This window comes from Strix aluco, unplaced genomic scaffold (assembly GCF_031877795.1).
Source record: "Strix aluco isolate bStrAlu1 unplaced genomic scaffold, bStrAlu1.hap1 HAP1_SCAFFOLD_131, whole genome shotgun sequence".
Classification (NCBI taxonomy): Eukaryota; Metazoa; Chordata; class Aves; order Strigiformes; family Strigidae; genus Strix; species Strix aluco.
The window spans coordinates 35,045-46,897 of NW_027436628.1; the positions used below are offsets into that span (position 1 = coordinate 35,045).

An 11,853-nucleotide genomic window follows, 5' to 3' on the forward strand; every position below is an offset into this window, starting at 1 on the left:
CATTTTCTGTACTCCAAAAAAACCCCATTTTCCCCTGAATTGAGCCCATTTTCTGTACTCCAAAAAAACCCCCATTTTCCCCAGAAATGAGCCCATTTTCTGTACTCCAAAAAACCCCCATTTTCCCCTGAAATGAGCCCATTTTCTGTACTCCAAAAACCCCCATTTTCCCCTGAATTGAGCCCATTTTTCTGTACTCCAAAAAACCCCCATTTTCCCCTGAAATGAGCCCATTTTTCTGTACTCCAAAAAAAGCCATTTTCGCCTGAAATGAGCCCATTTTCTGTACTCCAAAAATTACCCTTTTTCCCCTGAAATGAGCCCATTTTCTGTACTCCAAAAAACCCCCATTTTCCCCTGAAATGAGCCCATTTTCTGTACTCCAAAAATTACCCTTTTTCCCCTGAAATGAGCCCATTTTCTGTACTCCAAAAATTACCCATTTTCCCCAGAAATGAGCCCATTTTCTGTACTCCAAAAAACCCCCATTTTCCCCTGAAATGAGCCCATTTTCTGTACTCCAAAAATTACCCTTTTTCCCCTGAAATGAGCCCATTTTCTGTACTCCAAAAATTACCCATTTTCCCCAGAAATGAGCCCATTTTCTGTACTCCAAAAAAAACCCATTTTCCTCTGAAATGAGCCCATTTTCTGTACTCCAAAAAAACCCCATTTTCCCCTGAATTGAGCCCATTTTCTGTACTCCAAAAAAACCCCCATTTTCCCCAGAAATGAGCCCATTTTCTGTACTCCAAAAAACCCCCATTTTCCCCTGAAATGAGCCCATTTTCTGTACTCCAAAAAAACCCCATTTTCCCCTGAAATGAGCCCATTTTCTGTACTTCAAAAATTACCCATTTCCCCCAGAAATGAGCCCATTTTCTGTACTCCAAAAAACCCCCTTTTTCCCCTGAAATGAGCCCATTTTCTGTAGTCCCAAACCCCCCATTTTCCTCTGAAATGAGCCCATTTTCTGTACTCCAAAAAACCCCCATTTTCCCCTGAAATGAGCCCATTTTGTGTTGGCTCATCCCCTCATTTTCCCCTAAAATCACCCCATTTCCCCCCCCTCAAATTTCCCCAAAACCCCCCAATTTCCCCCCATTCCCCCCCCCTTTTCCCCCCACCCCGCGTCTACGTGCCGGCGGCCCTAAAACCTCCCCTTTTGTCCCCAAAGGCCCGAAAACCCCCCGAATTCTGTTTACTCGAAAAACTCGTTTCGTTTCTCCTCTCGTTTTTCGTTTGGGGGTTTTTTTGGGGCCGTTTGAGTCATTTTTGGTTAAAACCGGCCGAGCCCGACTGCGAACATCTGGAGGGGGGGGGGGGGGGGAAGGGACCAGCTGCGTCCTGTTTACCGAAGCCGCGTTTCTCTCTCTGAGTCATCGCCCAAACCGTCGAGTCAAAAATATCACAAAACCCCTAAACAGCCGTTTTTCACCCCAAAACACTCCGCCGCTTTCCCGTGAGAAAAAAAAAAAAACAAAACAAGGTGAAAACGAGGAAAAATGGAGAATTTATTGACGATTTCCCGCCCCGTCGCCATGTGGAGACGAGGAATTTGTTAATAAAGTTGAGGGTCGGTTTTGGCCGATTTTGGCGTTTTTTGGCCCGTTTTGTGGTTCTTGCGCCGGGGGGGGGAGGTGGAGGGAGACGGGGGCGTTATTTCACCTGGGGGGAGGGGAGAAAGTGGGGGGTGGGGTGGGTTGGGTGGCAGTGGGCAACGGCAACCCAAGATTGGGCAACCCAAGATTGGGCAAGTCAAGGTTGGGCAACTCAATCCATGGTTGGGCAACCAAGATGAGGTTGGACAACACAACTCATGGCCCGGCAACCCAACCCAACCCAAGGTTGGGCAAGTCAAGCCAAGGTTGGGCAACCCAACTCATGGCCAGGCAACCCAACCCACAGCTGGGCAACCAAGCCAAGGCCAGGCAATGAAATCCAAAGTTGGGCAACCCAACGCATGGCCTGGCAACCAACCCAAGATTGGGCAACCCGACCCAAGATTGGGCAACCCGACCCACAGCCAGGCAACCCAACCCGTGGCTGGGCAACCCAACCTACGGCTGGGCAACCAACCCGAGATTGGACAAGCCAATCCAAGGTTGAGCAAGGCAACCCACAGCTGGGCAACCCAACCCGTGGCTGGGCAACCCATCCCACGACTGGGCAACCAACCCAAGATTGGGCAACCAACCCAAGATTGGGCAACCCATGGCTGGGCAACCCATCCTATGACTGGGCAACCCAACCCGAGATTGGGCAACCAACCCACGACTGGGCAACCAACCCGAGATTGGGCAACCAACCCAAGATTGGGCAACCCAACCCAAGATTGGGCAACCCATGGCTGGGCAACCAACCCAAGACCGGGCAACCCAACCCGAGATTGGGCAACCAACCCAAGATTGGGCAACCCAACCTGAGATTGGGCAACCCATGTCTGGGCAACCCAACCCACGACTGGGCAACCCAACCCAAGATTGGGCAACCAACCCAAGATTGGGCAACCAACCTTGATGAAGGTGACGAAGCCGCTGTAGAAGATGAGGAGGAGGAAGAGCACCACGAAGGTGGAGATGGTGGTCCAGGCGCTACCGTCCTCTTCCGGCTCCAGGTCGTCGCCGTCGCCGAAGTAGCCACAAGGCACCTGAAGTAGCCCGGCGCAACCCCAGGGGTCTGCGGGGCGGAGGGTGGCGACGTCAGGGCTAATTAACGGCTCGTTAACGAGCCCCCCGGCGCTCGCTCGCGGCCTTACCGGCGTGAACGTCGACGGTCGCCTCCGCCCTCTCGCCGGTGGGGACGTGAGTGGCCAAACAACCGTAGGCCGTGCCCGCGGCCCACTCGGCCCACGACACGGCCACGGTGGCTACCAAAGAGCACCGGCGAGCCCGGTGGTCGCAACTGGGCGCCTCGTTAACCGGCGCTTCGTTAACGCCGCGGCGCCACCACACGGCGATTTCCGGCGGGTAGAAGTCGCGCACGAGGCAGAGGAGGGTGAAGTCGTGGCTAGTGAAGGCCTCGGTGGGCAAGTCCGGCACGAGCCGCACGCTCGGGGGCTTTGGGGGACCTGCGGGGGGGGGGGGGGTGGGGGGGTCAGAAGGAGGCGCTGGGCGGCGGAAAGAGCCGTTTCGGGAGAGTTTTGGGGGCGTTTGGTGAGAATTTCCGCCATTTTGAACGATGGGGGTTTTTTTTGGGGCGATTTGGGGAGATTTTGGGGCGTTTTCAAGACTTTTTTTGGGGTCGTTCGGAAAGGTTTGTCGGCGGTTTGCGAGAAATTTGGGCGGTTTGCAAGAGTTTTCGCCATTTTGCAAGAATCTTTTTGCCATTTTGCGAGTTTTTTTCGTTTTCAAGAATTTTTGACATTTTCCAAGAGTTTTTCACCATTTTGAAAGAGTTTTCACCATTTTGCAAGATTTTTTGCCATTTTGAAAGAATTTTTCACCATTTTGAAAGAATTTTTGCCATTTTGCGTGTTTTTTTTGCCGTTTTGCGTGTTTTTTTAATTTTCTAGAGTTTTTGCCATTTTCAAGAATTTTTCACCATTTTGCAAGAATTTTTGACATTTCCAAGCATTTTTGCTGTTTTCAAGACTTTTTTCCATTTCCAAGAATTTTCATCATTTTGCAAGAATTTTCACTGTTTTGCAAGAATTTTTCACCATTTTGAAAGAATTTTCACCATTTTGCAAGTTTTTTTTGCCATTTTGCGAGTTTTTTTCATTTTCAAGAATTTTTGCCATTTTCAAGAATTTTCACCATTTTGGAAGAATTTTCGCCATTTTCCAAGTTTTTTTGACATTTTGTGAGGTTTTTTATTTTCAAGAATTTTCGCCATTTTCTAAGAATTTTTCACCATTTTGAAAGAATTTTCACCATTTTGCAAGGTTTTTTTGCCATTTTGTGAGTTTTTTCATTTTCTAGAGTTTTTGCCATTTTCAAGAATTTTCCACCATTTTTCAAGAATTTTCACCATTGTGAAAGAATTTTCACCATTTTGCAAGAATTTTTGCCATTTTCAAGAATTTTTGGCATTTTTCAAGAAATTTTGGCATTTTGCAAGAATTTTTCGCTACTTTGAAAGAATTTTTGCCATTTTGCGTGGTTTTTTCATTTTCTACAGTTTTTGGCATTTTCAAGAATTTTTCACCGTTTTGCAAGAAATTTCACCATTTTGCGAGAATTTTCACCATTTTGAAAGGATTTTCACCATTTTGAAAGAATTTTCACCATTTTGCAAGAATTTTTGCCATTTGCAAGAATTTTTGGCATTTTCCAAGAATTTTCATCACTTTGAAAGAATTTTCGCCATTTTCCAAGAATTTTCCACCATTTTGAAAGAATTTTTGCCATTTTGCAAGAATTTTTCACCATTTTGCGAGGATTTTTGACATTTTCAAGCATTTTTGCTGTTTTCAAGACTTTTTTGCATTTCCAAGAATTTTTGCCAATTTGCAAGAATTTTCATAATTTTGCAAATTTTTTTGCCATTTTCAAAGAATTTTTGCCATTTTCAAGACTTTTTGCCATTTTGAAAGATTTTTCACCATTTTGCAAGAATTCCTGCCATTTTCAAGACTTTCTCGCCATTTTGCGACAATTTTCACCACTTTGCAAGAATTTTTGCCCATTTTCAAGAGTTTTTCGCCATTTTGCAAGGATTTTCACCAAATTTTGAAAGACGTTTTGCCATTTTGCGTGACCTTTCCGCCATTTCGTGTGACCTTTCCGCCATTTTGTTCAACCTTTCCCCCATTTTGTTCGACCTCTCCGCCATTTTGCGCGACCTTTCCGCCATTTTGTTTGACCTTTCCACCATTTTGTTTGACCTTTCCGCCATTTTCTGCGACCTTTCCGCCATTTCACGTGACCTTTCCGCCATTTTGCGCAACCTTGCCGCCATTTTGCGCAACCTTGCCGCCATTTTGCTCAACCTTTCCGCCATTTTGCGACACTTTTCCGCCATTTTACGAGGCGTTTTACCACCTTGCAAGACATTTTTCCCATTTTTCAAGCATTTTCCGCCATGTTGTGACTATTTTCGGGTCTTTTGGCCGCGTTTCCCCCCCCTACACCCCCCCCAACCCCCCCATCTCCTCACCCGTCCTCCGGTTGATCTCCAGCTGCGTCTCTTCCCCGTCGCCGCCCCGCACCCAACAGGAGAACTTGGTCGTCTCGTTCCAGTCCCTCAGGCTGACCCGCAACCAACTCCGCGTCCCCGTCGCCCCGTCGTGACGCGTCGTGACGGCCTCGGCCTCCGCCGCTTGACCCCCCACCTCCCACCCCACCGTAGCGTTGGCCAACGGGGTGGTGCAGGTCAAGTTGGCCTCTTGGTGGACGACGAGCTCGTGGAAAGATGGCGGGTGCAAGGACGGGGGAGGTCTGGGGGAACCTAAAATGGCGGGGGGGTGGGTGACAAGGTGAACCCCAACATCTCCTGACCCCCCCCCCCCCCCAAAAAGGGGGTTGGAGGAGGATAGGAGAGGTGTGGGGCTCACCGCGGTGGGATGAGGGGTCCTCCTGCGGCGCCGGGGTGGGGGAGGCCTTGGGTGCAGCTGTAAAAAAAAGGGGGGGGGTGGGGGTGGAGAACCTCAACCCCTTGGAGATGCCACCTCATGAGGACCCCAAAAAGTCATCAAGGGGGGGGGGTTTATGGGCTTTCCATGGAGAACCTCAACCCCTTGGAGATGCCACCTCATGAAGAACAAGAGGAACACCCCAAAAAATCATCAAGGGGGGGGTTTATGGGCTTTCCGTGGAGAACCTCAACCCCTTGGAGATGCCACCTCATGGAGGTCAAGAGGAGAACCCCAAAAAATCATCAAAAAAGGGCATTTATGGACTTTCTGTGGAGAATCTCAACCCCTTGGAGATGCCACCTCATGAAGAACAAGAGGAACACCCCAAAAAATCATCAAGGGGGGGTTTATGGGCTTTCCATGGAGAACCTCAACCCCTTGGAGATGCCACCTCATGGAGGTCAAGAGGAGAACCCCAAAAAATCATCAAAAAAGGGCATTTATGGACTTTCTGTGGAGAATCTCAACCCCTTGGAGATGCCACCTCATGAAGAACAAGAGGAACACCCCAAAAAATCATCAAGGGGGGGTTTATGGGCTTTCCATGGAGAACCTCAACCCCTTGGAGATGCCACCTCATGGAGGTCAAGAGGAGAACCCCAAAAAATCATCAAAAAAGGGCATTTATGGACTTTCTGTGGAGAATCTCAACCCCTTGGAGATGCCACCTCATGAAGAACAAGAGGAACACCCCAAAAAATCATCAAGGGGGGGGTTTATGGACTTTCCATGGAGAACCTCAACCCCTTGGAGATGCCACCTCATGGAGGTCAAGAGGAGAACCCCAAAAAATCATCAAGGGGGGGTTTATGGACTTTCTGTGGAGAACCTCAACCCCTTGGAGATGCCACCTCATGGAGGTCAAGAGGAGAACCCCAAAAAATCATCCAAAAAGGGGGTTTCTTGCCCCCCCCCAAGACTGATGGGCTTGACATGGAGCTCCTCAACCCCTTGGAGATGCCACCTCAAGTAGGACAAGCCCAACCCCTCCCCAACCCAAGCCCGGCATCTTGGAATTTTTGGGGGGGGGGGCCTAGAAACCACCTTCTCCACCCACCCCACCCCCTTGGGTGCCCCTCGAAACCGCCGCGCCGGGAGCCTTACGGGGCGGGGGGGCGACGCGGAGGGGCCGCGGGAGGGCGGGGTGTTGGACCACGCAGGCGTAGGCCGCCGCCCCCTCGCCCTCGGCCAATCGCAGGAGGCTGAGGACGGCGAAGAGGGCGTCGCCGGTGACGGGGCCCAATCGGGCGCGGGAGGGGGCGTCGCCCGGCCCCTCCCAGCGGACGACGATGTCGCGGGGGGCGAAGGCGGTGACGTCACAGAGGAGGAGCCCCGCCCCCTCCGCGCCGCCATTGGCCGACGGGGGGATCAGGGTGACGGTGACGTTCGGGGGCTTCCGGGTGGGGGCTGGGGGGGGGGGGGGGGGGGAGGGGACACACCTTGAGTTGGAGGCCCGGGGGGGACCCTATAGGGGCCTGGGAAGCCACGTGACCCCCATATGGCCCCATAGGTCCCTGTCCAGCCCCATAGGTCCCAATATGGCCCCATATGGCCCCATAGTTGCCCAAGTTGCCCATAGTTGCCCATAGTTGCCCAAACACCCCCATAGTTGCCCATAGGTGCCCATAGTTGCCCGTAGTTGCCCATACACTCCCATAGTTGCCCATAGGTGCCCATAGTTGCCCATACACCCCCATAGTTGCCCATAGTTGCCCACAGGTGCCCGTAGTTGCCCAAGTTGCCCAAATTGCCCATAGTTGCCCATAGTTGCCCAAACACCCCTATAGTTGCCCATACAGACCCATAGTTGCCCATAGTTGCCCGTAGTTGCCCATACACCCCCATAGTTGCCCATAGGTGCCCATAGTTGCCCATACATCCCCATAGTTGCCCATAGTAGACCATACACCCCTATAGTTGCCCATAGTTGCCCATACATCCCCATAGTTGCCCATAGTTGCCCATACACCCCCACAGTTGCCCATAGTTGCCCATAGTTGCCCATACACCCCCATAGTTGCCCATAGTTGCCCATACATCCCCATAGTTGCCCATAGTTGCCCATACATCCCCATAGTTGCCCATAGTTGCCCATAGTTGCCCATACACCCCCATAGTTGCCCATAGTTGCCCATACATCCCCATAGTTGCCCATAGTTGCCCATAGTTGCCCATACATCCCCATAGTTGCCCATAGTTGCCCATACTTGCCCACAGGTGCCTGTAGTTGCCCAAGTTGCCCAAGTTGCCCAGGTTGCCCATAGTTGCCCATAGTTGCCCATACACCCCCATAGTTGCCCATACACCCCCATAGTTGCCCATAGTTGCCCATAGTTGCCCGTAGTTGCCCATACACCCCCATAGTTGCCCATAGTTGCCCACAGGTGCCCGTAGTTGCCCAAGTTGCCCAAATTGCCCATAGTTGCCCATAGTTGCCCATACTCCCCCATAGTTGCCCATAGTAGCCCATACACCCCCCACAGGTGCCCATAGTTGCCCATAGTTGCCCATAGTTGCCCATAGTTGCCCATAGTTGCCCATACACCCCCATAGTTGCCCATAGGTGCCCGTAGTTGCCCAAGTTGCCCATAGTTGCCCATAGTTGCCCATAGTAGCCCATACACCCCTATAGTTGCCCATAGTTGCCCATGCAACCCCCACAGGTGCCCATAGTTGCCCATACATCCCCATAGTTGCCCATAGTTGCCCATACTTGCCCACAGGTGCCCGTAGTTGTCCAAGTTGCCCAGGTTGCCCATAGTTGCCCATAGTTGCCCATGCAACCCCCACAGGTGCCATAGTTGCCCATACACCCCCATAGTTGCCCATAGGTGCCCATAGTTGCCCGTAGTTGCCCATACACCCCCATAGTTGCCCATAGTTGCCCACAGGTGCCCGTAGTTGCCCAAGTTGCCCAAATTGCCCATAGTTGCCCATAGTTGCCCATACTCCCCATAGTTGCCCATAGTAGCCTCCCACAGGTGCCCATAGTTGCCCATAGTTGCCCATACACCCCCATAGTTGCCCATAGGTGCCCGTAGTTGCCCAAGTTGCCCATAGTTGCCCATAGTTGCCCATAGTAGCCCATACACCCCTATAGTTGCCCATAGTTGGCCCATGTAACCCCCACAGGTGCCCATAGTTGCCCATACATCCCCATAGTTGCCCATAGTTGCCCATACTTGCCCACAGGTGCCCGTAGTTGCCCAAGTTGCCCAGGTTGCCCATAGTTGCCCATAGTTGCCCATGCAAACCCCCACAGGTGCCCATAGTTGCCCATACACCCCCATAGTTGCCCATAGGTGCCCATAGTTGCCCATACACCCCCATAGTTGCCCGTAGTTGCCCACAGGTGCCCGTAGTTGCCCAAGTTGCCCAGGTTGCCCATAGTTGCCCATAGTTGCCCCACAGGTGACTCACTGTCGGGCCCCAGCAGCAGCTCTCGGGCCAGGCGGGGGTGGCAGGGGACGGTGGCCTCGCAGACGAGCCGGGTGGCCAGCGAGCCACTGGGCCAGCGTGACGGGGTGGGGGAGGTAGGCAGGCTCTGGGTGCCGTGGGGTGGCGGGTGAGGGAGGGCGTGGCCCGGGCCCCTCCCCCGTGCCACCCCAGGGTGGCCCCTTCCAGGCGTCGGCCCTGGAGAAGACACGTGGCCACCGCCCGGCCGGCCAGGAGGTCCCCGTAGGGGGGTTGGGTGAGGGCTAGTTGTGGGGGAGGGGAGGTGGCCCGGCAGGCTGCGGGGGGGGGGAGGGGGGAAGAGAGAGGATGAGGAGGGGGCAAGGGGTGGCCACCCAGGGGGCGCAGGTGGCCATCTCCTCCTCCTCCTCCTCATCTTCATCCATCACCTCATCTTCATCCTCCTCCTCCTCCATCCATCTCCTCCTCCTCGTCTTCATCATCTTCATCCACCCAACTCATCCTCATCTTCATCATCTTCATCCACCCAACTCATCCTCATCTTCATCATCTTCATCCACCCAACTCATCCTCATCTTCATCATCTTCATCCACCCAACTCATCCTCATCTTCATCATCTCATCCACCCAACTCATCCTCATCTTCATCACCCTCATCCATCTCATCTTCATCATCCTCATCCATCTCCTCATCTTCATCATCCTCCTCCATCCATCTGCTCCTCATCTTCATCATCCTCATCCATCTCATCTTCATCATCCTCATCCATCTCCTCATCTTCATCATCCTCATCCATCTCCTCATCTTCATAACCTCATCCATCTCCTCATCTTCATCACCCTCATCTTCATCACCTCATCCATCTCCTCATCTTCATCACCTCATCCATCTCCTCATCTTCATCACCCTCATCCATCTCCTCATCTTCATCATCCTCATCCATCCACCATGTCTGGTGTCTCTTCATCCATCCATCTCTTCATCTTCATCATCCTCATCCATACCATCTCGTCATCTTCATCATCCCCACCCATCCATCTCCACCTCATCTTCATCATCCTCCATCCATCCATCTCCTCATCATCCTCATCATCCATCCATCCATCCATCCATCTCCTCCTCATCTTCATCATCCTCATCCATCCATCGATCTCATCTTCCTCATCCATCCATCTCCTCCTCCTCCTCATCTTCATCATCCTCCTCCATCCATCCATCTCCTCATCTTCATCATCTTCACCCATCCATCTCCTCATCATCCTCCTCCATCCATCTCCTCCTCATCTTCATCATCCTCCTCCATCCATCGATCTCATCTTCCTCATCCATCCATCTCCTCCTCTCTTCCTCCATTCATCCATCTCCTCCTCCTCATCTTCATCATCCCCACCCATCCATCGATCTCATCTTCCTCATCCATCCATCTCCTCCTCCTCCTCATCTTCATCATCCTCATCCATCCATCATGTCTGGTGTCTCTTCATCCATCCATCTCCTCCTCATCCTCATCATCCTCCTCCATCCATCTATTGATCTCACCTTCATCATCCTCACCCATCCATCCATCTCCTCATCATCCTCATCTTCCTCATCCATCCATCTCCTCCTCCTCTTCCTCCATTCATCCATCTCCTCCTCCTCATCTTCATCATCCCCACCCATCCATCGATCTCATCTTCCTCATCCATCCATCTCCTCCTCCTCCTCATCTTCATCATCCTCATCCATCCATCATGTCTGGTGTCTCTTCATCCATCCATCTCCTCCTCATCCTCATCATCCTCCTCCATCCATCTATTGATCTCACCTTCATCATCCTCACCCATCCATCCATCTCCTCATCATCCTCATCTTCCTCATCCATCCATCTCCTCCTCCTCTTCCATCCATCCATCCATCTCCTCATCTTCATCATCCTCACCCATCCATCTCCTCATCATCTTCCTCCATCCATCTCCTCCTCATCTTCATCATCCTCCTCCATCCATTGATCTCATCATCCTCATCCATCCATCTCCTCATCTTCATCATCCTCCTCCATCCATCTATCGATCTCACCTTCATCATCCTCACCCATCCATCCATCTCCTCATCATCCTCATCTTCCTCATCCATCCATCTCCTCCTCCTCTTCCATCCATCCATCTCCTCCTCCTCATCTTCATCACCCTCATCCATCTCATCTTCATCATCATCCTCCATCCATCTCCTCCTCATCTTCATCATCCTCCTCCATCCATCGATCTCATCTTCATCATCCATCCATCCATCTCCTCCTCCTCCTCATCTTCATCATCCTCACCCATCCATCCATCTCCTCATCTTCATCATCCTCACCCATCCATCCATCCATCCATCCATCCATCCATCTCCTCATCTTCATCTTCATCCTCCTCCACCCATCTCCTCCTCCTCCTCACCCCCCCCATCCGCCATGTTTGACGCCCCTCCCTCCCTCCATCCTGCCCGCTGCCCACCCCCACCCCCCCCACCCCACCCCCCCCACCCCCCCCCCCCACCCCTCCCCGCCCTTACCCCCCGCACACGCTGCTGTTGCGCGTCACGACGCCTCCGCCCTCCGCCCGCGTCACCCGGCAGGTGTAAACGTCCCCCTTGGCCCAACTGGCCCCGGCTGATCTTCATCCCCTTCCTCCAACCTTCCTCCTCTTCCTCCTCGGGGGGCGGAGCCACAAGCCCCACCCCTTTAGGGGGCGGGGCCAACGCCTCCACCCCGTTGACCAACCACGACACCTTCACCCTCTCTCCCGCCGGCTCCAGGCGACGCAGAGAAGCTCCAACTCTTCCTCCTCCTCCTCCTCCTCCTCGCACCTCGGCTCCACCACGTAGACCCGCGGCGGCG

At 52.5% G+C, this 11,853-nt stretch overlaps 1 gene segment (V, D, J or C); it reads right to left on the minus strand.

The window, feature by feature from the left end:
* Positions 1-1,490: 1,490 nt before the first annotated feature.
* LOC141919066 (Ig mu chain C region membrane-bound form-like) lies at positions 1,491-11,060 on the minus strand. The segment is given in 8 exon segments: positions 1,491-1,668; positions 2,516-2,679; positions 2,759-3,070; positions 5,101-5,391; positions 5,498-5,554; positions 6,683-6,985; positions 8,999-9,309; positions 10,915-11,060. Coding segments are annotated over 8 exon segments (1,593 nt in total).
* Between the last annotated feature and the right edge of the window lie 793 nt (positions 11,061-11,853).